The sequence below is a fragment of the Hyperoodon ampullatus genome (assembly GCF_949752795.1).
Source record: "Hyperoodon ampullatus genome assembly, chromosome: 19".
In the NCBI taxonomy this organism is placed as follows: domain Eukaryota; kingdom Metazoa; phylum Chordata; class Mammalia; order Artiodactyla; family Ziphiidae; genus Hyperoodon; species Hyperoodon ampullatus.
The window spans coordinates 33,263,775-33,288,177 of record NC_136932.1 but is presented as its reverse complement, the minus strand read 5'-3'; the positions used below and the strand labels follow the sequence as shown (position 1 = coordinate 33,288,177).

The window sequence follows — 24,403 nt, the reverse complement described above, 5'->3', positions numbered from 1 at the left end:
GACCCTGCTGCATCCCGGGAACCCACTGTCCCAGGGGGTCTAGAAGCTTGTCCTGATGCTCCGACCATAAGGAAAACATGGGAGTGATAAAGGCGGTGGTTTGTTATTTATGATAGTAATAACAGCAGCCTAGCTAGGTACAAATGTGGTTATAAACCATTTATCTTACACAGAATTATTCAGGTCTCCATTCGACTTCATGCTGTAAAATTGTTAATTGAATTTCCAGTGAGGCGTTTAGATGATTAGTGATCATAAGGAATGGTAAATACATAGCACCACTTCGTAGGTTTGTTGTCACCAATTTCTCACCTAGATGTGTGACCAGGACACCCCCCTTCAAGGGCAAGTATTCCAAAGCCACAAGCCGTGATTCTCCGAGGCCTCCAGTTTGGGGGTTCTGTCCGAGTGCAGGTAAGGCTGCACACAAGAGGCGTGGGCAGTGCATGTCTGTGTGTGACGCACTGGGTCACCCACAGTAAAAGGGCTTTGGGCCATTTGGGGTTTCTATACACACTTTGGTTTTCTAAATGAGGTGGAGTGGGAGGGAGGTATCTTCTTTCAGACGAAAGGGAAGGGGCAAGATGGACTTATTTTACTTCTGGGCAAAACAAACAAAAACAAACAAACAAAAAAACTGAGCTTGATTATACGGTTAGGATGTCAAGTTCCTTAGCTACTTTAAGGTTCAACCCAAGGCTGATGGTCAACACATAAAGCAAACAATACTATGTACATATATGTAAAAAGTGTTATAAATAGGTTTTATAAACCGTCGATATTATATACATCTTCAATCAACACTAACCACCCCCCTGCACCTGCTTTCTGTTTGGTTTGGTTTGAGTTTGGGTTTTTTGGCTAGCTCCTTTTTTTTCCTGGCTTCTGGTTTACTTCCTCCCTCCCTGCGTGCGCTCAGACCCTCGGACGTCCTGTCCCGGTGCCTCATTCACGTTTCCGCAAGATCACATAGATGACGCCGCTGAGGAGGGCCAGTGGGAAGGCCACCCAAGCCAGGATGTAGGCAAAGCCGTAGGAGTTCTCCGAGTTGAGATGCCATTCCGGGTGCCTGACCGTGTAGATGGATGCCGCGCTCATCACACACAGACCTGGGAAGGAGAGGGACCAGCTGGGGGCAAGAGAGGTCATGGAGCGGGGACCCTGCACCACCCCCAAACCAGACTCCATGGGACCCGGAGCACCTGCCCCACCCACCCTGCTCTCCTCCCAGACTCGACCCCACCTCACACAAACACACACACACACACACCAGGGCACCCTTCTCTCTTTCTTAGGGAGAAGGATATGGGCTGCAGGAAGAGAGGGCACATCCATCTCAGGCAGGAATCTGCCACCAGATCCAGAACTGACAGGAGGGGCTCGAAGGTACAGGAACCCAGGAAACGATCTGCTCTCTGTGTCCAATCTATGTGACCCAGACCATGGCTTCCAAGGTCTCCCCTCCTTTCCTCTTCATTTCCTTTAACCGTCACCCATTGCCAGTTGACACGAGGGGCCCAGCGAGAATTCGGGTGGCAAGAGAAGCCCACCTATGTCTTTGCAAGGATGGCTGGGTGTGGGAGCCCCTGGAAGCCTGTAAACCACTCCACAGATGGGTGGTGGCATTCTCTGAAATCAGGGAAAGTGATACCTCACCATTATCTGAGCGGCACTCATGCTGAAAACAGGGGCAGAATGCCATGCTGACCTCCTTAGCAGGATCGCTACATCAGAGACCAAGCACGCAACGCCCATGGGCACCACTAGGCAGACAGAAGAACACGTGGAGAGGAAAGGGGGGAGGACACAGGGAGGAAGGACACTGCAGAGAGAGGAGGTGGTCACAGGCAAGCTGCATGGTGCCTGGTCCCTTTCAACTCTTTTTGGTCCCCCAAGGTTGGTCTAAAGCCCAAACAAAGGTGAAAGGGTATCAGATCCGCAGGCAGGTCAGGCAACCCCTTCCTTGTCTACCACACAGCCTTGGTGGAGGGACAAGAAAATCCTCCACCTGAGGCCTCACAAAGCAGGCAAGTTCAAGCGTGACGGTCCATGCCCACGGTGACTGTCAGCATCCCTGCAGGGAGGAGTCCAGTGACATGAGCACCCCAGCCCAGAGCAGCACAAAGCCTGCTCTGTCCCCTCCTGAACACAGGGGCTTTGACAGGCTCTGACTGACTCTATTATAAGTCCAGAAAGCATGTGGGATGCCTGTGGGTCCAGAGCCCCCCAAGGCCTGGACCACCTACATCTAACCTCACTGCTATTTGGGTTATTTAACTGGACACTGTGACTCTGTTTAAACAAAGTGCAGAAGTGGGACTGTGTAACATTCACTGCCCCGATAAGATTGTCCTTCTGCAAGTCAGAGAGAGAAAACACCCACTCCATTGGCCCCAGTTGAGAGAGCCACACAACAGTCTTGGGACCACAGGGGCATCAGCTCCAGGACCTGCCACCTACAGATAGCCCAGGAGGCGGGAAGACATCTGTTTCCACGGGGAAGTCATAGCTGGCCAATGGTCACAGGAGGGAAACTGCAGTTTCGATCTGCTGGACCTCAAGGTCTATTGCTCACCTCTCCAAAGTGCTAATTCTTGCCTGTCTCTTAGGCTATATCTGACCTACCTAATGAAGGCAGAGCCTCAAAGGCGAGGCAAGAGCAAGGGAGAGAGTGAGATGTAAACAGAGCATCTGAAGGGCAAGACAGTGCCCATCATCTTCCAAATGGGGCGTGTGTCTAGCCAGCATCAGCATGAGAAATGTAGTGATAGCTGTGTGGACCAGCTGTGTCCAGATTTCCCCAGCAAAGAGAAAATGGCAAAGAAAAAACACTTTGTCTATGACCTGGAGGGAACGAGAGAGACAGGACACACAAGTGCAGTGACTAACTCAATGGCTTAATTATATGACATTCGCCCTGGGAGAATCTCAGAAGTAAAGGAATTTATGCTTCACTTCAAGAAGCCATATGCTTGTACACTTGTAAAGTCAACAAGAGGATACACACTTTATAATTATTGTTGTCGGGAAACTGATGTTTTAGGGAATATATCATTACAAGGCTGTCTGTATGCAAAGCAACAGACGTGCCCCGGAATACAGAGCAGGTAGTTCCATACAAGAGTCCCGAAAAGTCAAACACTTCTCGCAATAAAGGGACTGTGACTCGCATTCTTGGCCACCAGTAGGTGGAGATGCACTTTTGAAGGTCTCCATGGAGAAGGTAAGTGAGGCCACCAAGTACACACAGGTGTGCTGCCCTCCCCAGAGATGAGCAGGGAGGGGCCTGCATCTGGGAGCAAAGGTCAGCTGTACGTGGAAAGGCACTGACCCTGTCCAGACAACACAGAAATGCTGGCCACTCAAGATTTCCCAAGAGTTCCCCTCTGCCTCAGCATGGCTGGGTCTGCATCACTAGAAATGCTCCCCGAAGACCAGGCCTCGAGCCCCCTTTAATGGTGACAGCGACCACAGGTGAACAATCAAAGCCCAGCATCTTTAGAAGGGAGTAACCAAGAGACCAAAGGCAGAGGAAGGAAGGGAGGGAGTTCTCTAGGCTTCCTCATCTCCATTCTGTTCAGTTCAGTCAACATGGAATGAGCACCTGGCATGTGCAGGTGCCATTCTGGATGCTGAGTGCACCGAGATCCACAAGACGTGGTCCCCACCTTCAAGGTGAGTGTCATCCACAAACAGACACATCAGTAGAGACTTCCAATAGAGTAGGATGTGATTCCAAGGATAGGAGAGAGAAACACACCGGATACCCTGAGAGCACAGATTGATCAGGGCCTGGGGAATCCTGAAAGGGGACACGGGGCTTGACTGGGGTCTAAAGGATGTGGAAGAGGTGGCCAGGTGCAGAAAGGTGTGAAGGAAATCCCAGATAGAAGGGAGACCATGAGCGCAGCAAGGAGGACAGAGGGCCCCGTGGACACCACCAGCGGGTCCCACTCAGAGTCTCCGTGATGGAGGCTGGAAGAGAGCCCACCAGGGCACTTGATGAGGTTGTGGAAGGAAGCACAGCTTTTGTGGAGGAGAAACAGGATCAGAGGTGTGTCCAGAAAGACCGCCCCAGATTTAGAGGTGAGGACAAGATCGGGGACAGGAAGGTGCAAGTGTTGGCCTTTGCCCAGCAATGGTGTTTGCAAGTAAAAGAAAAAATGAGCACAATATCTAGGTGTGATGCCACACAACAGAGGAGCCGGTGGTGGACTGGGGTGGGGGTGGGCGGCTCTGGCATGACTGCCTGGTGGGTTAACTTAGGGAACTGGGGGAAATGGTCTTGGAAGCTGAGGAAGTACAGTTTCAAGGAGAGAGATGGCAACAGTATCGAAAGCAGGGGAGGGAGTCAGCAAATGGACATCAGTGTACATCCGTGACCTCTGCCAAAGCAGCTCAGTTAGAGCTTGGAGTGAGGCCAGGAGCCTGGGTGGGGTTGGCTTGGGAGTGAGCATTGGGGGATACCACCGAGATGGGCAGTGGAAATGCCTCCCTGGAGCTGGTTTCATGAGTGAGCCCCCTGTCTCTCCCCACCTCACCCTTCAGGCAACAAGGTAGAGAAGGAAGAGGCTGGAAGGTCCATTACCCAGAAAGCATAGGGCTCTCTGTCCCACCCACACCAAGCCTCCTCTGTGCCGCCAGCCCCCTTTCCATTCTCAGCCCCCGTGTGATTTCTGCAGGCTTGAAAATCACCCACAGCATTATTAGATGCCCATCTGGGCCCAGCCAGGGCAACATCTGGGATGATTCGCCCAGAACTGGTGTTTCTTAACGTGGTCTCCGACTTAAGCTGTCTTTGAACCACTCAGAACAGGGAGGGCACTGGGCTTTTATTCCTCCCCCAGATTTTCATTCTAAATGCTCTCTACCCACCTCAGTGTGTATGAAAGAGAAGGAACAAAACAAACAGAAAAAGTAAAAGTCACTTTTAAAAGGAGTCTCCTCCTACCATCCTTGCTGTTCCTCGTAATCACAATAAACACAAATCGCAAAAACTACACAGGTGGCCTGAGTTTAATTCTGCCAAGGGAACACATTACCCAGTCATCCAACAAGTGGGACATTCAGGGCGTTCTAGGAGGTATGCGTGGAGCTCGCCGCTGGGTGTGACTCGTGAAATAAATCAAAACATAGTCTGTATCTCCGTGAATTTCTTGATGCTTTCCCATCCAGTGCCACTCAACCCAACAGAGCCAGGGCCAGGGTAAGCACTGTATGGGAACGGATGGCCGCAGGTCCTGAAAATAAGAATGACTCCAAAATCCAGATATAGGATCAGGACGGCCCTTCTCTAAGAAGAGGGTTTAGAAGAATCGATGGCTCATGGATAGGATGAGCTCGGTAAATCATCCTAGAAGAACTTACAGTGGGATTAGGGCAGGTTAATGGCTGCAACAGTGGTGCCCAACTCTGGATGGACATCAGAGTCACCAGGGAGCAGCCCTGCCCAAGAACTCTTAAATGAGACTCTCTGGGGATGAAGCCTGAGCACTAGCATTTTTTAAAAGCATCCCCTTTTTTACAAAAGGTGATTCTGGTCTGCAGCTGAGATTGAGGAACACCCAACTAGATGATGGAGCCTCTCAAAACGTCTTCAAGAAGCAGCCAACCTGGGCTTCCCTGGTGGCGCGGTGATTGAGAGTCTGCCTGCCGATGCAGGGGACACGGGTTCGTGCCCCAGTTCAGGAAGATCCCACATGCCGCGGAGCGGCTGGGCCCGTGAACCATGGCCGCTGAGCCTGCGCGTCCAGAGCCTGTGCTCCGCAATGGGAGAGGCCATAACAGTGAGAGGCCCGCATACCGCAAAAAAAAAAAAGAAGCAGCCAACCTAAGAAGTATGTAATCAAGGAAAGACAGTTCTTAAAGGTGAGACTCACAGCTTATTATAAGTGGAGAAGAGATGATGCAGTGAGACAGGCAGCCCCACAGGTACATGCAAGTCAGTCATCTAGAGCCAGGCAGAGACGGCTCCCAAGTCTGCAGTCAGCCAAAGAGCCCCATACACCTTTCACCTGCCTTTCCTGCATGCTCACGCGTGTGTTTAAAAAGTCCACAGCTGGGCCCTCCAGGAGGAAGCTACACAGAGACAATCCAGCCCTGACAGCCCCTGGGACACTGAACATATTTTGGAGGCTTCCACACAATAGGCTTCAGTGTTTGAAGAAGCATCTGCCCCGCGTGGATCCCAGCTACGGTGGCCAACCCACCTGTAGACTGCACATCCCATGATGGTAGGGCTCCCTCCTTCCTTCCTTCCTTCCCTCCTTCCTACCTTCCTTCCTTCTTTCCTCCCTCCCTCCCTCCCTCCTTTCTACTATTCTTTTTGTTTTCTGATTGTTTTTGCTTTTCTGATTTGTTCCTTGATATTAAGGGGTAATTTCTCATCCACAACAGCCCTTCCCTAACTGCCTCTCTAGTTCCTGAATCCTTCATAGGCCATGAAATAGGAAACACCCATGAGCAGGGTTGTCAGACACTGAAGTCTGGAGATCTCTAAGGGAAGTCCCCACTCTCTTAAATCCCAAGTTTAGTGGGAAGACCCTACAGCACGTTCAAACACAACATTCTAGAGAGCTGAGGTTTCTAGAAGACTAGCTCTCTCAGGTCCTTTTGACCGGAGGGAACAAGCACAGAACATTCTTAGGACGTACAAAGTACAACCGCTATTCTGGATCAACACTTCAACCTCCAGACAACCTCCTATTCACAGATGGACCGCTAAACCGACAAACCGATAACTGAAAACTAGGTCTCATGAGAGATAAGAAGCTAGATTTGAAGGGGATAATGCAAGAACAAACCATGTGCTTCTATATTCGGACGTTTTCATGGCAGAGTTCTAGAAGGCTTGGACTGAGTTTGGAGAAGAATCCAAACAGTGAAACGAGGAGGAATGAGAAAACAAACTCTGGAAGATTAGCAAAATCTCAGTACCTAAGAGTGTTTGGGTTGAACGAAGTACTTATCTCTGGACTTTGGTTTTTGACCGAAAATGACCTTGCTAAAAAGACAACGTTAGAGAATTTTAAGCTAAAATATCGCAGTTGGAAAAATGAAGATGAGGCACTCCCTGCCCTGAGATGTCCCTTCAAAAGTAAGTTTGCTCTGTCCAGTGTTTTCAGTCTGACTAGTTCTGGTGGTGTAGACTCATTCATCACAGATGTTTGGGAACTTGAGAATCACAAATGGGGTAGATTTAAACTCATCTTCCACGGTCAATCAGGTTCAGTGAAGGATCATATCAAAAGCAGAGTTTCTGCTTTGGATGTTGCGTTCCTTAAAAACTCGGGTGGATTCTGAATCTCTAAATATACTCAGTCCACGTGGGATGGGAAGAAATGGGGGCACCCAGTGTCCTTGCATGAGCTGCGTGTTCATTTAGCCTCTCCCAGTCTCAGTTTATTTATCAGTAAAATAACAAGTGTGTATAGATCAAATATAAGTATTTTATATCACTTTTTCTTGAGGATATAATCATTGATACCATGGAGAGGATCACCATTGATATCAAACTGCAAACAGGGAGCCTAAAAGGAAATCCCAGAATATATTCTAGTTTCTGGTGCTACTTCTGGAAATGGGGTGAATAATGATCACTGCTCCAAATGTACCCAGAAATGGTATCTCACTGAAGAATTAGTAATTTGGCCAAGCTGGCAACACTCCCAGAAGCTTGGCTGATATAATAAAACCTTGATAAACTCAAGTAGCAAAGCACTATTTGGTTTTGAAATTCCAAACTGTGCACATTGACATGTTGTATTTAGGAATTTGATGAGAAATGGTCCTCTAGTTTACTTGCTTTTTCCAGTAAAGCATAAGTCTCTGGCTTCTAGAAAAGGGTCATCGACATTCAACAACAGGTTGTGTCTTGCCGTACAAACCTATGTAAGCCATGAGCTCTGCCTGTCCCTCCATCCACCCGTCTATCCACCCATCCATCCAGGACTTGTGCGCTGTTTTCAACCCTCCAATGACAGCTCGTGAGTCATGGTGGTGATTCAGCAACTAAACAAGAGATGCTACACCTCTGCCCACTCAGGGGCCAGAACTGAGAACATTGCACAGTCCCCAGACGTACTCTGGCACATACGGATTTTCTGAGTTATCAGCCTGGACTGTAGAATCCACCACATCAGCTTCCTATGTCTCTCCAGTGCTCTGCTGACTCAGTCAACTGGCCGTCAATGGACAGAAGGATAAAAGGAAACAAAGTGAGGCAGTGGCCAGAAGCCAGAGACAAGAGCTGGAAGGCGTCACGTCTAGGACTCTGCACATGGTGTGTGTCGATAACCTGGAACCGAGGGTGTGTTACACATGCCGAAAGGAAGACACCAGTAAGTCGGAGGCTGGTAGACTCCAGGGGCCAGAGTAAAGGAGAGTAAGAATTTGTCAGGTGGCTCCATCACTGCTTAGAGGTAGGCAGCAGGTACCTGAGAGCAACCTCGGCAGCAGATCGGGGCCATTTCCATGCTGAAGCAGGGATGGTCCCAGGGCATAATGTGAGCTACAGAAATCCACCCTCAAGACTGTCCTGTGCTCTACCGACATCCTCAGCATTTACCTCTGATGATACGTCCAAACTGTAGCTCCGTCCCAGGTTAGGGACCCTCCTTCCAGAACCCCTAGTCCTGTTTCCTATGCACCCCGTTCCATGGAGAGGTGGAGAGTTCCCAGATTCACACACACACACACACACACACACACACACACACACACCTGTGCTGTATGAAATCCATCCACGGGGAGGACTCCTGCATGCCAGTCATTCTGGAGCCACGCCCTTCTGACTGATCATCCTGCAGTCTGGGGGTGCCCAGCCCCCTCATGGACTCAGTCGTCTCCGACTTACCAGCGAGGATCTGGAAGACTCCGGTGATGTAAAACCGACCCCCCTTGGTGAGGGTGAAGAGCTGGCAGAAGAACAGGAACAGGGAGAGAACGCTGAAGATGATGGACAGGATCATGGTGGCCTGGACAGACTGCAGCCATTCTGGGGGAGGAGACACTGGGTTAGGAAAAGCCAGGGCGCGGGGAGGCGGGGCTCTGCCGCGGGGGGCGGGGCCCGGGGCACCGGGACAGCTGAAAGCCACTCCCCACCCCACCCCCACCCCTCACCCCACCCCCCGGGCAGCAGCAGCAGCAGCATCCCTTCTGTGAACAGAAGTCAGACTATTCACGTTCCCACTCTTAAAAGTCATTCTTTATTTCCTGCTTTCTTTTGGAGGGAAAAAAAGGTATGAATACATGTTTAATTGTAGACATTTTAAGAAAAGGGTCTAAGACACTAGCTAGTCCCATCGCAAGGAGTTAAACTCCAGTTAAAATACATTGAATTCCCTGCCAGTCTTTTAGCCAAATGTGTTACTTACTTACACAGATGTGCGTGTGTTCAAGGGGCTCTGAGCCCCGCCCTCTGCCTCCTCTCTCCCTGCCCTCGGGGGTTCGAAGGGCTTCTTGGAGCCCCTGGATTCTGAGAAGAGTTCCAAACCACTGTTCAAAATATCAGCATCCCCCAAGGAGACAGAGAGAGCGTGGGGATGGCTGGGAAGAAGAAAACGCTATTGGAGCCAAGACTAATTCTGTAGAAAGTCGTAAGAAAATGCTGATGGGAAGAGCATGCTTTATTTAGCTATGCACGCCTGTTCTCCCTCAGCCACGCTGTCTTTTCTTGGCTGATCTCAGAGCAGTGGGTGCTCAGTCCGACCATCAGATAGCACCACGGATGACACTTCCTCATCTTTGCTGAACCCCCAGCCTTAGATCAAATCTCCAGGCATCCGACTGAAATTCAGGCAAGGAAGGGAACTCTGTAGTTCACCATCTACTGCAAATGAAGGTCATTTCAGGAAGGAATGGACAAGAGGCAACAACCTGGGTCTAACACCAGAGAGGGGAACTTGCAGCGTGCCCCCAGGAGACCTCCAGTGGCCTTGCCACCCTGTCGCCTGCATCCTTCCTTCCAAGCACCTGAGAATCGCTGGGGTGGGCGCTGCTCTAAACAAGAAAGATCAATTAGAGAAGACCCAGGTTTGATCCTCTCCACTCAGTAATGGATTAATGGGCATTGGCTTAGAAAAACACACACCAGTGCTTAACACAGTAGAAAAAGCTGTGAAATCTGGATGGTTTATCATCAGTAACTCGCGAAGATGTTCCCTATTTTTTTTCTTTTTGGCCACACCATGCAGCATGCGGGATCTTAGCTCCCCATTCAGGGATCGAACCCAGGCCCCTGCAGTGGAAGCACAGAGTCTTAACCACTGGGCTGCCAGGGAAGTCCAATAACTCACAAAGGTGAACCTGGTTTGAGCTGCGAGTAGCTCAAGGCAGAATTTCAAGGGTACTGGTTAGGGTAACTGTGACTAGAGTTTCACAGACACAGACATTTTTCCAGACTGAGAGTGAAAGCATTTTAGAGTTGGAAGAAGCATGAGGGATCAACTAACCCACCCCTTTGTACAGACCGAGATTTCCAGAGATGTCTGGATGAGCCCCATTGGCACAGCCAAAGCTGGGAGGCCCTTGATTCTAGTCTAGTGTTCTTTCCACCGTGACAGACTATATGCTTCTTTTATCTTTGCAATTTCTTTGTCAATTAAGGTTAGAAAAGGATGTCTAATGCGTCGTGAGCCATCCCAACTTCATTTTTATATCTCTAATTGAACCACTATGCCCAGCGTAGCACTTCTTCTGGAGGAGTGGTCTGCAACAAAGCCATTGCTGCCATAATATCATTTTTTGTAATAAAGCAATTATCCAGCACTCTGGTAGGTGAAGCTGGAAACATAAAGAAATCTGAGCCCCAAATCTAGAACTAAAACAGTGATTCTATTTTGCTGCGGAGTGGCCTTCAAGGCACACCCTCAGAAGGGGCACAGCTGGTGCAGGTGACATCCTAGATTTCCTTCTCTGATTCTGAGATCTTTTCCTAAGTCTTTACCTATCATTAACAACAGGAACTTCTGCCAGACCTCATATTTAGAGAAAACTCAAAAATCATACATGTTAAATCTACATCAGTAGGAGAAGTCCCTTAGATTTAATAATGTAATGAAATTCTTCTCGAAACTCTTTCACCAGGAACTTGAATTTTAGTGCCAACCTTATTACAATTGAGTTAGCTTTCCGTAAGTTGTTCTTCAAGTCAGATCTCAATCAGGAAATCAAGGAAGTTTTTATTCAATGGATCTTGGCTGAACACCTACTGTTTTGAGCCAAGCTCTCTGGTTTGTTCTGGGGATACAAAGTTGAAGAAGAAAGTTTTCAACCTTAAGCACAATAAGTAACACACATACACGATGAGAGCAAGTCCAACCATATCGATCACAGCATGTGTGAATGGGATCAGGTCACTCATTATAAGATGCGGAATTCCATCTTGAATTACATAATTTGTATCTAGAGTCTGATACAAGAGATATACCTAAAACCAACAACCGTTGAAAATCAAAAGATTTTTAAAAGAGACACCAGGCAAATATTAACCAAAACGTACAGTAATAATAGCATCAGGTGGACAGAATTCAAATTGAAAAAGATGAAAATGGCCAAAGAGGGATGTTTCATAGTGAGGAAAGATCCAGTTTACCATGAAGAAATAAAAGTCATAAATTTCTATGCATATAATAGCATGGCCTGGAAAAAATATAAAGCAGAAAACAACTGAAATATGAGAAGAAATTGATAAAGCTAACAATCATAGTGGAAGATTTAAGCATAGCTCTCTCAGAAGAGATAAATCAAGTAGATCAAAATACGGTAAGATATAGATTATTTGTATTACAGCATTAACCAATTCAGTTTAATAGCTATGTAGAAAATTTATGTCCCTATAACAAAGACTACAAATTATTTTCAAACACACATGGGACAGTCTTGCAAACTATGCAGCAGGCAACAACCAAAAAAATCTCAATAAATCTCAAAAAAAAGCAGACATGATGTAAACACAACTAAAGGCAAACAGAAAGTAGAAATTCAAAACAAACCAGCCAAAATAAATTTGGACATTTTAAAACAGTTTCCAGATAATCCTTTGGATAAAGAAATCAAGAGGAGAAGTAAAAATTTCTTCAGCGAGGAATGATATTGACAGTACGTGTGTTAAACCTACAGGCTGTGGTCCCAGTCGTGCTCAGGCCATGCACTCCATTAGAACAGGCCTGGGTACCCCTGGCTTAACTGGTTACTTGCATATTTTTGCCCCCGAATCCCTCTCCTGTAACAAGTGGGATTAACTATCTCAGAGGATTGTTCTAACGATCAAATAAAAGTGTTGATATAAAAGCTCTGTACAATACAAATAACCCCATGAAAAGGCTGAGCTGAGGGGCAGGGTAAATAAGCACCTACAGACTGTTCCAGGATGGTACCTGGGGCATCTCCATCTGGGCCGCACCAAGTAAATGTATAACGGGGACAACCATGTCCACATAAGCCATATTATTATAAGGTGCCAACAGGAACACCAAAAAGTATTTTCATACAACTCTGCTATCAATTCATACGGAATCTTCAGCACAGAGGTTGGCAAATTATCTGTGACAAGTCAGATTGTAAATAGTTTAGGCTTCGCAGGCCATATGGTCTCCGTGGCAACTACTCAAGTTTGCCACCTTAGCAGAAAACCAGCCTTAGTCAATATGTAAACGAGTGGGTGTGGCCTGTTCACCTAATAAAATCTTATTTACAAAATCAGGCCATGGACCCGACTGGACCTGCAGGCTATCGTTTGCCAACTTCTGCTACAGACAAGCACATCCGAGGTACAGAAAACAATTGTTACAGTGGAGAGACGTGGACGGAAGGGAAAGCCCTGTGCACTGCAGTCCTGTTTCGTACAGATCAACCTTAACGTGAGGCCACCGTGCTGGGTGGTGAGTCTGAACTTCTACCCAAGATCCAAAGCAGTGATACTCTTCTCTCCCAAATCACAAGTTCAGGGTCATTAGCAGAGCCCATGATAGCACCCACTGTCATTCTCCAGGCCTTGCTCAGTGCCTGAGAACTATTCGTGGAATCCCCGGGGGGCAGTGTTGTAACCTCCAACGTTGGTGACAAGCACGGGAATTAAAAGCCTTTCGCAGACCTGCTGTTCTGATGCGCGTGCCAGGTAATAGGGCTGCTGACAGCTCTCTGACGTGGGCCAGGCCGTGGCTGCCAGCACACCCACTCCCCCCGCAGAAGGGAAAGCTGGAGATGCCCAATGACCAAAGGTCAGATTCCTGCCCCAGCGGCAGCGAAGCCATGAAGGAAATACATCCGCCCCCTCAGCTGTATTCTTAGCCCAGGGCCAACGATCTGGTGAGCTGAGGGCTCAGAAGGGATGCAACCCTCTTCAGTGCACCGGCCCCTCTGTGTCGTTCTTGTGCATCTTTCACTCCCAGCCTGGAGCCACGCCCCTGGCAGCCCCTCCCCACCTTGCATTCCACTCAGGCAGCTCATAAAAGCTCTCTGACTCCATAGAGAGAATAGGTTTTCCGGAAAGTGAACGGAAGGACGGTGGCAGTTGAGTCAGAGGATAAACTGGGGGGAGCCAAGCCAGGAGGAAAGAGGCCATGGGGGTGAGTCATCACTGCAGGACTAAGTGCCATCCATTTGCATAACGCTGTGCTGCTTTCCAAAGCACGTGACCCACCAGGCCTCGATCCCCACCGATCCCCACCCTCAAACCTCGCTACCCACTGCCGTCCCACAAACCGCCACTTTACTTCCTCCTCGAGATGCATGTCATCCCAGGGACGGCTGACTTGCCGAGCGGCCTGCCTCCTATCCAGGTGGCCTTGGCTGTTAAGCTTCGCTCACGGGTGGGAGCCTATACAGGGCCCCGCGTGGTCCTTGCCCAGGGCTCCAGCTTCTTCCCATCCAGTCCAGCTGGGAGCTTTGAAATCGGGCCCAGGGCTCAGGCTAACTTTGCCCGTGACCCACGCAGGATGCTTGCCAGAGGGGAAAGCTACACAGGGGCTTTCAGCTCCCTCTGGCCAGGAGCTCAGGCAGATAAGGAAGACCACGGGGGAGGCTCTTTCAACTCACAATCACGAGGGCATTTCAACTCCAGCAGAACCTCTGGCTGATGACTAGTGAATAGAAGAAGTTCAAGGCGCTCTGGCTGCACCTGACACCATCACTCAATTAACTGCCCTCCTAACCAAGAGGCTTCCTGATGGGCACAGGAACTAGTTTTCCAGAGTCTAATTTATATGTGTGGTTTGATACCACAAGTCTTATTCTCACTAGTCTTTAGACTTGAACAGGGAATATAATACAGCCATTGAGGTTCTGAGGTTACTGAAAAGATTCAGCTGTTCCAGGCTTCCTCTATTCCCTGGTTGGAAAACTCTAGTAACAAGAGGGTCAGGTTAGGCTGTGTTTCCCAAAGACTTGTTGCTGATTAAACAGAAAAACAGAGGGAGTGGCTTCCATGGTCAAGTATATTAACCTCCCTCCTCGGACACTGCAATGTACAACGACGTACTCAAGGCTCTGAGAAGTCTTACCATGAAAAAAATAGTCGGGTAACTTTTAAATGGTGTTTTCCAAATTGACTTATTGGAGAACCTTTTTTGTTGGCGTTGTTAAGAGCAGGGCACCTGGTCACGCGGGGTTTGGCCACAGACAATGACAGTGGAAAGGAGAAAGGCATTTTAACTTTCCGATCACAAGCTGTGCTGATGGAAATGTACAGGGAAGGAGGGTATGCCTGGGGGGAGGGGGCTCACGATCTTTGGCTTTAAAAGGCATTCTCCATATAAAAATAATCAGAGGTCCCCTCTCCTTTTTAATCCTAAAATATAAAAAGGAAGCCAAGCATCATGGAAATTAAGAGCCCCCAGCCCACCAGTCATAGTAAAGCACCCACTCTTCTCTCCCCCCCATGCCTAGTGAGGTTCTACTCAATTTCCAAGGCCCAGCTCAAAGGTTCCCCTCCCCACACCCGCTGTCACAACTATATCCTGAACAGAAAGAGGCTCCAGGACACATGGGATGCGATGGGTGCCTACTCAAGGTCCCACCTCCACACTCACCCTATTAGGCCACCAGGGCACCTGCCCCAGGTAACCAGCTTGTAAGAGGCAGACCCAGTGCAGAAAAGCAGGGACTCCTGGTACCCATCCCCTGGGGTGCTGAGAAGTTGAAAAGCACGTTTGAAATCTAACAAATGACAGAATCCTGCTGCGCTTCTTTAAGTTTGGCATCCACAGAACACAGGGAGGAAGGAGGAAGAATGGGACGGCAAAGGGAGAGAGTTCCCCCTTCTCTGCTCATCCACCTGCCAAGCCAAACCACGAGCCATCTGCAGAGAAGCAGCAAGAGGCCGATGCTTGCCATCCAGAGGCAACACGTTAGCCAGCTGGGACAGCCGAGGACTGTCACCAGCACCAGAAAAGCCACTGCAAGAAGAAGGCATCACAGAGAAAGGAAGACCCTGGGGAGATAAAACTGCAGCCTCCAAATATTTGAAGAGTCAGTCTGGGGACACAATGGGGGTTTAAACTCCTTGAGGACAAGCTTGCAACCTGTAAAACCCAGGTCCAGCCCCCTAGGCATGAATGAAGACAACGAGAAATGACTGGAAATGCAGGGGACAGTCGTGGCCTCGGCTATGTAATTTGTTAATGACAGCATCCCAGGGCATTTCCCCCGCATCACCGGCCCCTCCTCCCCAACCTCTCTGCCAGCTCCTTCCTGTACCCATTAGCTGCCGGAGTGTCACAAGACCCACTCTGGACCCCTCTGCCCCTCTGCCTCTCCTCTCATCAACTCCCCGGCACCAGGACGTCAAATACCCTCCGCAGACACGGATGACTCCAGATCTGAATTTCCAGCCCAGACCTCTGCCCTGAGCCACAGATTCCCAAATCCAAGTGCTTTGCTGACATTCTACATTCTCAGTGTAACGGCCAGAATGAGCTTTCAAAACACCAATCAAGTCACGCCCCTCTTCTGCTCCAAACCCTTCAGTGTGGCTGGGCTGTCCTTCTCAGCATCATGGCCCGAGCCGTCGGCCCGTCCTCTCCTGCCTGTAGCACACTCAGACACGCCAGCCTGGCACTGGTGGACACACCAAACTCTTCCCGCCTCAGGGTCCTGGCCCTTTCCATCACCTCCTGGAATTCTCTTCCTGCTGTTCTTCATACAGCTGGTCTCTCCCATCTTTTAAGCCTCCATCCACGGGACTCTGGCAGGAAGAGGCCTGCCCTGATCAGCTGCTTCCTCCCCAGTGGTGACTTGCTGTTCCATCGCTCTCTCTGTCTCCTGCAGAGCGCTGCCCACTGCCCACAATGACTCATTCATTGTCTATCCTCCATCTCCCCTGCTTAACTGTGAGCTCGATCCACCAGGGCAGGGACTGGTCTTTCTTGTTGAGCTCTGTCTGCCCAGCACCTAGGATGCACTCCATATATTTGAAGAATGGATGAATGGACCACGCTGGCAGCTCTTTGAAAATGAAAGCGGTTCTCTTGAAAGGTAGTGAGCTCCCCATCACTGGTAGGATGTGCACATGGTGGGCACATTGCAGAGAGTCTGAAGCTAGTGGGATGGGAAGGGGGATGAATCTGATGACCTCCCAGGTCCCCGCCAACGTCAGAATCTACGTGTGTGCTGATGACCACATACTCAGAAGGCTTCGTGCCAGACTTCCTCTTCTCAGGCACCAAAGACCAACATCCACACCCTCAGGCCACCCCACGGCCAATCCCTGCTCCTGAACCACAAGGGATGCTTTCTCGACTCTGGTAAAATCCTGGAAATGCAATTTAAATTTTTTAAAAAGCAAAGCCTGAGCTTCAAGGGCCATATGGTACAGACACAGGTCTGAACAAGCCTTCTGAATTAACTCATGGATGCTGGCATCTGATGAGAGACTCCAAGGGTTGAAACACCATCATTATGACACCACGTCCCACTCCCTGCACCTCCCTCGCCTGCCAGGACCTCCTCATCCCACGAGGGCCTGTAAAATCAGGAGCCATTACTGGGTCAGAGCTTGCAGGTTGGCCCAGGGAGCCACAGAGATTTTAAATTGCAAAACACGAACCCATAAGTGCAGAGGGCCTCCTGTGTTTTCTAAATTCTGACCAAAAGCTGAGCCACAGATGAGGAAATGGTATGATGTCCTTGCAGAAATGACAATGCCACCAAATGGATAAATGAGATAAATCTGGGATCACAGAAGACACAGACACAGGAGACCACCAAGGGCTCAAGTCAGGGGCTCCTGAGACTGACAAGGCTTATTTTTTTCTAATTTTCAATCCGAAGCATTGGTCTAATGCTGCCCACAACCTAAGGGCCACGAGGTCGCTGCTGCTGGAAATAGATAGGTGCATTTCTACTTTGTAAGATTTCTGATGTATTCTGCCTTATAAATGCACAAGACTGTTACTCCATCTTGGAATAAAACAGCTGAGAAATGCATGTAAGACAGAGCAGGTCTAAACGAAATCATAAAAGTTAGAAACCCATCCATCTGCACCAAACTCCTTTCTGGGGTCTAGAAGGCCCTACCGGCTGGCCGGCTGCTCCACCTCCTGTGCTGTCTGTTCCTCAGCTCCGCCAGGATCCTTCCCGCCCGAGAGATCCTGTCCTCGAGAGGTCCTGCTGTCTAGAATCTGCCCCAGATGTCCCTGTGGCTGACTCCTTCCTGGTCGTCCTCAAGCGGTCATTTCTCCAAGAGGACACCCTTCCTCACCCCAGTCCCTCATTACACATCACCCTGCTTTATGCTCTTTGTCTTTCCTATCACTGCCCCTGATTATCCACGTTTATCGACTGTTCCGCCCAGTAAAACGGAAGCTCTTGTCCACTCCTGCAGCCTTGGTGTCTGCGGTGGAATCTTCTACGGGGCAGGTGTTCAGTGAATAGTCTTGCATGAAAGAACAGAGGGAGGGGGGAAAGGAGGGCAGGGGGAGTCCTGAGGTGGGAAGTTCAGGGTCCAGGAAGTGAGAGAAGGCTGAAATTCCAAGATGAGGGGAGGAGAGATGGGAGGTGAGGCTTAATGGGAACCAGGAACAGCTCACTCAGGTATGGACCTTAGCAAAGATGCTCATCTGAAGATGCAGACCAGTAAAGGACCTCTGAGAGGTTTTAAACTGAGAGTAATAGGATGAGGTCTGTATTTTTAAACATCATCCTTGATTCAATATGCAAAACGAGTTACAAGGAAGGAAGAAAGGTCAGGAGTTAGGAGGCTGCAGCAATGGCCCTGACAGAAACCACACTCATGGTGACGGGCGTGGGGATGAAGAGTAACCAGTGGGGCCTAGGATGATCCTGAGAAGGGAGAGGAGGAAACACATGCAGGCAGACTCTGAGCATGAAGCTCACTGGATGGCGAAGCAGCATCCACTGAAACACTAGAGACCATCAAAGAGGGAGATTGGGTGGAGGGGTGGCAAAGGCTGGCTGGTTTGGAGATGCCTCTGGACATCCCAGCCAAACTGTCAGGTAGGTAGCTGTATATGCTCATCTGGAGGTCAGAAGAGAGGTCTGGACAGGAAGGAAACAAGGATTCAAGAGACATCATGAAGCAGTAAGACTTGTTAATGACTTGGGAGGTGGAAAGAAAGAGAGGGAAGTCGAAGGAATATCCAGTTTCCAATATGGGTCACTGTCTTGCTGATGGGGCCCAGGACACAGCAGAGATGGGCTATTTGGAGAATCCTAAAGTAATTGGGCTCTGCTCTGAAACTGCATAGGACACAGCAGAGCTCTTGTAAAAGAGTATGATTGGTATGGAGGGGGTGAAGGGAAGAGTTTCAAGCCAGGCTTACTATTAAATTTCTATGAATCGAGAAGCCATGCTTCCCATGAAGCCAAATGACTCCATTCTCAGCCTCCCTTGTCACTAGGTGTGGTTCTGTGATGAACTTCCAGGAAAAGATAAAAGCAGAAGTGTGTGGTCTATCCGGGGACATTTCATTAAAAGGGAGGGGGACACATTCTTCTCCTCCTCCTTTCTCTACCCTTGCTTGAAGGGTAGAGAAATGGCTGGTGCTCTAGCAGCCTTTTGGTCCATGAGACTGAGGACCAAATCTGAGAGATGGCAAAGAAATAAGCTAGAAAGTGCCCGGGGCTCTGACAATTTCATGGAACAACCATACCTATCTCAGGCTGCCTACTTCCACACTTCTTTTGAAAGAGAGAGAAATAAACTATCTTATTTAGGCCACTACCATTTAAAGATGTACTGTTTTATGCAGTCAATCTTAATCCCAATCGGAACGCTAGCCAACTGGTCTAATGTGTCCTTCCATTGCCTTCCCCTTGCTTTAGGTCATCATTGCCTCAATAGGGAATCGCCTCCTCCTTGCCTGTATTTATTTAAATCCTGCCCATCCTTTAGAGGATGGATCAAATCCCCCCTCCCACATGAGACCTGCCTTCTACTTCCTCCCCTGAACTCTGGCGCTGCCCGCCTGTCCCCACTCCTTGGGTATCTGGCCTATGCTGCCTGCACAGTGATTCATCCCCCTGCACAGAGCTCAGGACTGTCAAGGCCAACGTCCATATTCTCCAAGTCCTTATATTCCTCAGGCTGAAAGGCATTCAAAACAAGGTCATGATAAATATTCCCCCACTAAGCCTCCTCCACCTCTACCTGCAGACAGGATCAGGATGGGGCCAGAGGGTGTGTAAATACATTTAGAAAATGGAAAAGCAGACAGAGTTGAGGGCATTTAGTAAGGAATCTAAAACTACTCTAATATCAAGAAAGAGTTTGAGGGAAAAAAATCTAATCTGTTTCCTTCCAACCATGTAACATAGACGTTTGACTGCCGTGCAGTTAATGTGGCAACAAGCACCATCCATATAAGAAAAAAAAGGGAATGATGCCCTGCCGAGGTGCACTGCCCCAGCCCTGCACATGCAAAAACAAGCCCCTTCAGCAAAACTAGCAAGTCATGTAAACCAACGCGTTTTCACATAACATGCTTGCAACATATTCTTCACAAATTGGTATCTGTAACGAATTACTTTCAATTACTAAAATAAAAAGTATGTTTGAAACATTCTAAGAGCAAATACGGACCAAAGTGACTGGTTTACAACTAGCAGAGTTCATCTGTAAAGGCAGTCTAATTTTTTTAATTATGTATTTTTTTTCACCTCTTGTTTGGCACAGAAATGGTTAAACCCAATCGAAAAGGCAAAGGAGTCCCAGAGGCTTCACCCCCATCACAGCTGAGGTTGTAACACAAGCTGACCCTTCAGAAGATGAGAACAGAGATACCGACCACTGGGGAAGCTTAAGTAGAAAGTTCTGACTTAGAATCAGCCCAAGTGCAAACAAACCCAGCTTGTCCAGAGTTCCTCAGAACGCCCTTACTGGGACAGCCGAGAAAGCAGATGTGGAGGAGAAGCACGATCTGGGTCCCCCCCGGGGAAGCAACCACGCGGATTTGGATAAAGACCCGCGATGCACACCCCGAAGTCACTGTCAACGAACCCAGGAAGGTGAGCTTGTACACAAAGAACCAGCTGAGCGATAGGAATAACGCTGGTGCCTCTTTGAGAGCTGCTGCGAGGGCGGCACAGCAGCCACTCCCGACCGCAGACGATGCAGAAGGCAGGTCAGCAGCAGGCAAACATCACTGTCCAGCGGGTAGGACAACTTAGATCACTGCGCCTCTGCCGACTCATCCCTCTTGAAACCCAGCCGGGTTGGAGTATGCCTGCCAAAACCGCCCCTTCCGGGACTAAGAGTCGAGAATCCCCTGCCAACCCCACGTGGCCAAATGCCAGTTGGGCAATGTCCAGGTGGACGCCTCGGGGGTCTCAGGGAAAGCCGGCCCTTGTGGGCGGAGTCACCACTCGTGGCCACCAGGTGTCAGTAGCGAGCAGGGAGCCTCCCATCTTGAGCTTCAGGGAACTCCAGCCAAACCCTGCCCCGGAGACCGGATGCTGTGGCTTTGAGGCCAAGCAGTGCTATGGCCACATGCGCAGACACTCCTGAGTGTTTCAGTTATTTGATTGCCAGCTCACAATGCAACCTCTAGGGTGGCTTGAATTCAATATCCTTCGCAGACTCAGAGAAAAGTTTAAGGACTGCTCCCTTCAACAAAGACTCGGGTCTTTCTTTTCTTCCCCCCAGGAAAGTGGAAACATAAAAAGCAGGGTCTTCTAGTCCTTGCCTATCCTCCCCATATAAACTACAGTAGTTCGAGCAGTTTCTCTTTATACTGAGGTTGGAGATATTTCGTTGGTGATGCTTCAGGGACAGCTTGAGTACTGTTGGGTGCAGAGCCCTGAGGAGAAAAGTCCCGCAAAGAAACTGGACTGTGCAAATCCAGAACGAAGGGCCACTGCCTTTCCTGCTTTGTTGAGCTGCGTCTGAACTGCTTTCTCTCACTGAGCGTAACATCTTCAACAGAAATACTTGATCTAGGGGCAGCTGCAGCCTCATCAAAACGTGTACTTTGCTGGTCTTTAAACCCAAGATGTCAGGAAAGCTCTGTCACATCTATAGGTACTTCCCTCTCCAGGATACAGACATGTCCTTTGGAACATGAGACCATGCAGAGCCTGGCCCATCGTGTCCTCAATGCCAGGCACTGTGGCCCCCACCAGGGTCCACGCTGCCACCAGACACCTCCCAGTCACCAAAAAGAACGCATCCTATTTATTTCTGCCTCTCCACATCCAAAGACACCATGTCCCCGCTGAGCCCTCCTTCCCTCTGGGTGCTGGAAGTATCTGGTGTGTGCTTCCATGGCCAATTAACCCCTTAACCTGAACCCAAGAAAGCCTGGTTTCCAATATCTCACAGAAAAGATGCTAAGGACAGAGCAGAAATACTCCCAGGCTCAGCTTGGGGTTGTGCAAATAGCGTCAATGCCCCATCTCGCAACGAGGAATCGCTCAACAGCTATGATGCTGAATGGCACCCCTGAGGCCCAAGATGCAGAGAGGAAATCCTATAACTGGAGACCAAAAGCTGGCCCATCTACCCTTAGGACAGCCCCTCCATCACGGCACCAGGAAGACACAGGACATTCCTGGATATTCTACCACCAAACCAAAGACGCTAATTGGATTGAAACTCCCAGTGGGGTCTGCCTAAGGTTTGGCATCATCGCTGCTTATGTGTGTCCACATTTCTTGGTTCACAAGAGGCCTTACACAAGTGATGGGAAGCACGGCGTGTGGCGCTCTAGGGCTTCTCTGTAGGTAGAGAGAATGCACAAAGACTCCCCAGGATCTCAGTGTAGCCAGTTAAGCGACTGGCCCCCCCTTTTGTCTTGGGACGTCTTGGCCATGTCCCACCCCACCCTGGCAACAACTCTCTAGCTTGTGTCTTCCAAGAACAAGTGCTTCCAGGTCTGGACAGAGAAACATGCCGCGGACAGATCCGGACGGACTTGTGGAGCAAAAAACCATTCTCACCGTTTGCTGATGATGTGAAACAGTGTTGGACGTTGCCCAGTGAAGAGGTGCTACAGTTTTGCCAGAGGTCGGTCGCATGTCCATTGCCCACCATCCATTGCTGGAAAGAACCAGACGTGGTAAATCAGGGGAGTCCTTGAGGAGTGACGGAAAGGGGGAGGGAGAAGACCAAGGGTAGGCAAAGAGCAACCTCATCAACCCGTCTACGGCGCCTGCCCCTGCCCTGCCCCAGGGCTGCCTAGCCAGAGCCCAGGGTCGTGCTTGAGAAAAGGGAGAGGTGGTGGTCTGGCCCAGACATCCAGAGGGGAGGGCCGGGGCTTTGCTCGTGAAAAGCACTCTGTAAGTGGAAGAGTACCACACACACATAAGTTGCTCTGTGCCGAGGTGTGTGCTGTAGTAGAAAGAGCCGTGGACTCAACCCAGGACACCTGCATCCAAGCTCCCCCCACCCCCCATCTCCCGGGTATCATTCCCAAAGCCGCAGCCATTCTGAGCCCATTTCCTTACTTACAATTCCTATCAACCTGACAAGATCACCATAAGGCACATTTAAGATGTTGGCAGGATGCTGGTAAACGAGGGACCAACTCACCAATCCCCAACATAATTACTTCTCAACCTTTGAACCAGGCCAGAACATCACACCTGGGACTTGCTGTATATACAGAAGTTAAGGCCACGGTCGCATAACTGCCCGAGTCTGGGCTCAGCTTCAAGAAAATAAGTTTAAAAGCTAATGAGCTTGATGTCTGATGGTTTTGCAACACAAGTTATCCCAGTGACCTGTTTGTACTGGAGGAGGCTTTTCTAAGAAGGTGCCATGTCCACAGCGCAAAGCAGACCTGGGGCTGTGAACTCTTAGGGAAAAGCCAATTTGAACTTTCCAATTTCAACTCCTCAAGGCTGTTTTATGAACTAAACCGCCCATCTGATGGATGCCATTTGGAGAAAAAACAAACCTTCCTAAATACTCCAGCTCCTTCCTCAACGACCCTGCATTAAGGAAAATGCTACACAAGCTTATCAAATGAAGGGCGGGGGGGACCCCTGGATCTGTACCTAAATTCTCTGGCTTAAAGAGAGGCCTGCGCGGCTTAACCTAGCCCCACGCTCGCTTCCTTCCTCCCCCTGAATCTGCTCTGGTTTTTGCAAAACTACTTTTGGAAAGGCGCGGATTGCCAGAAACTGCAAAAGGCCCTGGGATGTCTGAGACGCTTTGTCTGCAAACTGGAGGGGGCCCAGTTGGAACCGCCATCCGGAGGCCGAGCTCGGGGTGAGCCCCGGGCGCCCCTCCCGCCCGCTGCCCGCCCGCTGCCCGCCGGAGACTCACGCTGACGATCGTGGAGACGAAGAGCAGCACGAGCACCGCGACGTGGAGGACGATGATCCCCAGCAGCAGGAGAAGCATTCTGGCGGCGAGTTCTGCTCAGCGGAGTCTCTGCCTGGCCGGAGAGAGGGCCGAACTGGACGTGAGGCCGAGCGAACTGGCCTGAGCGAGCGAGCGAGGGAGGAAAGGAAGGAGGGAGGAAAGAAGGGAGGGAGGGACGCGGAGGGAGGGTCCTGCGCTCTGAAGGCCCGGGCCTGGCGCCGCGCCCGCCCGCCCACCCCGCCCGGCGACCGCCGAGAGAGGGCAGCAGCCGACCGCGGCATCCCCGCCCCACAGTCCGTCGAGCCCGCCTGCGACCGAACTTCTTTTGCTTTTGGAACAAAACAAGTGGTACGCACGACGCACGTCGAAGTCACCCCGGGAGGCGAGGTTTTTCCAGAGTGCCAAGCAGAGGCCGCAGCGCGCCTCCACCCACCTGGGGGCTCCGGGGGCAGCCCAATGAGGAGAAAGGGGGCGGAGGGCGAGAGCTCGCGTTCCCCCGTGGGGTGGAGCTGGGGGTGAGCGGAAGGGACCCAGATTTCTGCGAGAGGCCCGGGGACACCGGCGGCGAGCTGGGAGGGAGAGCGCGCGGCGGGAAGCCGGGTTCCCAGACCCCAGGGCGCTCCGCATTCCGTTAGGCTCCCA

The 24,403-nt window shown here is 50.1% G+C and overlaps 1 protein-coding gene across 3 annotated transcripts; it reads right to left on the bottom strand.

Moving 5' to 3' along the window:
• Nucleotides 1–945: 945 nt before the first annotated feature.
• Nucleotides 946–23,800, bottom strand: PMP22 (peripheral myelin protein 22; the record flags this gene model as incomplete). Of its 3 annotated transcripts, XM_079724571.1 has the most annotated exons (4): nucleotides 946–1,109; nucleotides 8,855–8,995; nucleotides 22,393–22,492; nucleotides 23,723–23,800. In XM_079724571.1, 4 exons carry the CDS (start codon nucleotides 23,798–23,800, stop codon nucleotides 946–948), a joined length of 483 nt encoding a protein of 160 aa, XP_079580697.1. The 3 variants fall into 3 exon arrangements, with proteins under 3 accessions (XP_079580697.1, XP_079580699.1, XP_079580698.1); XM_079724573.1 differs by lacking the exon at nucleotides 8,855–8,995; XM_079724572.1 differs by lacking the exon at nucleotides 22,393–22,492 and having other exon boundaries at nucleotides 8,855–8,984.
• Nucleotides 23,801–24,403: the final 603 nt, after the last annotated feature.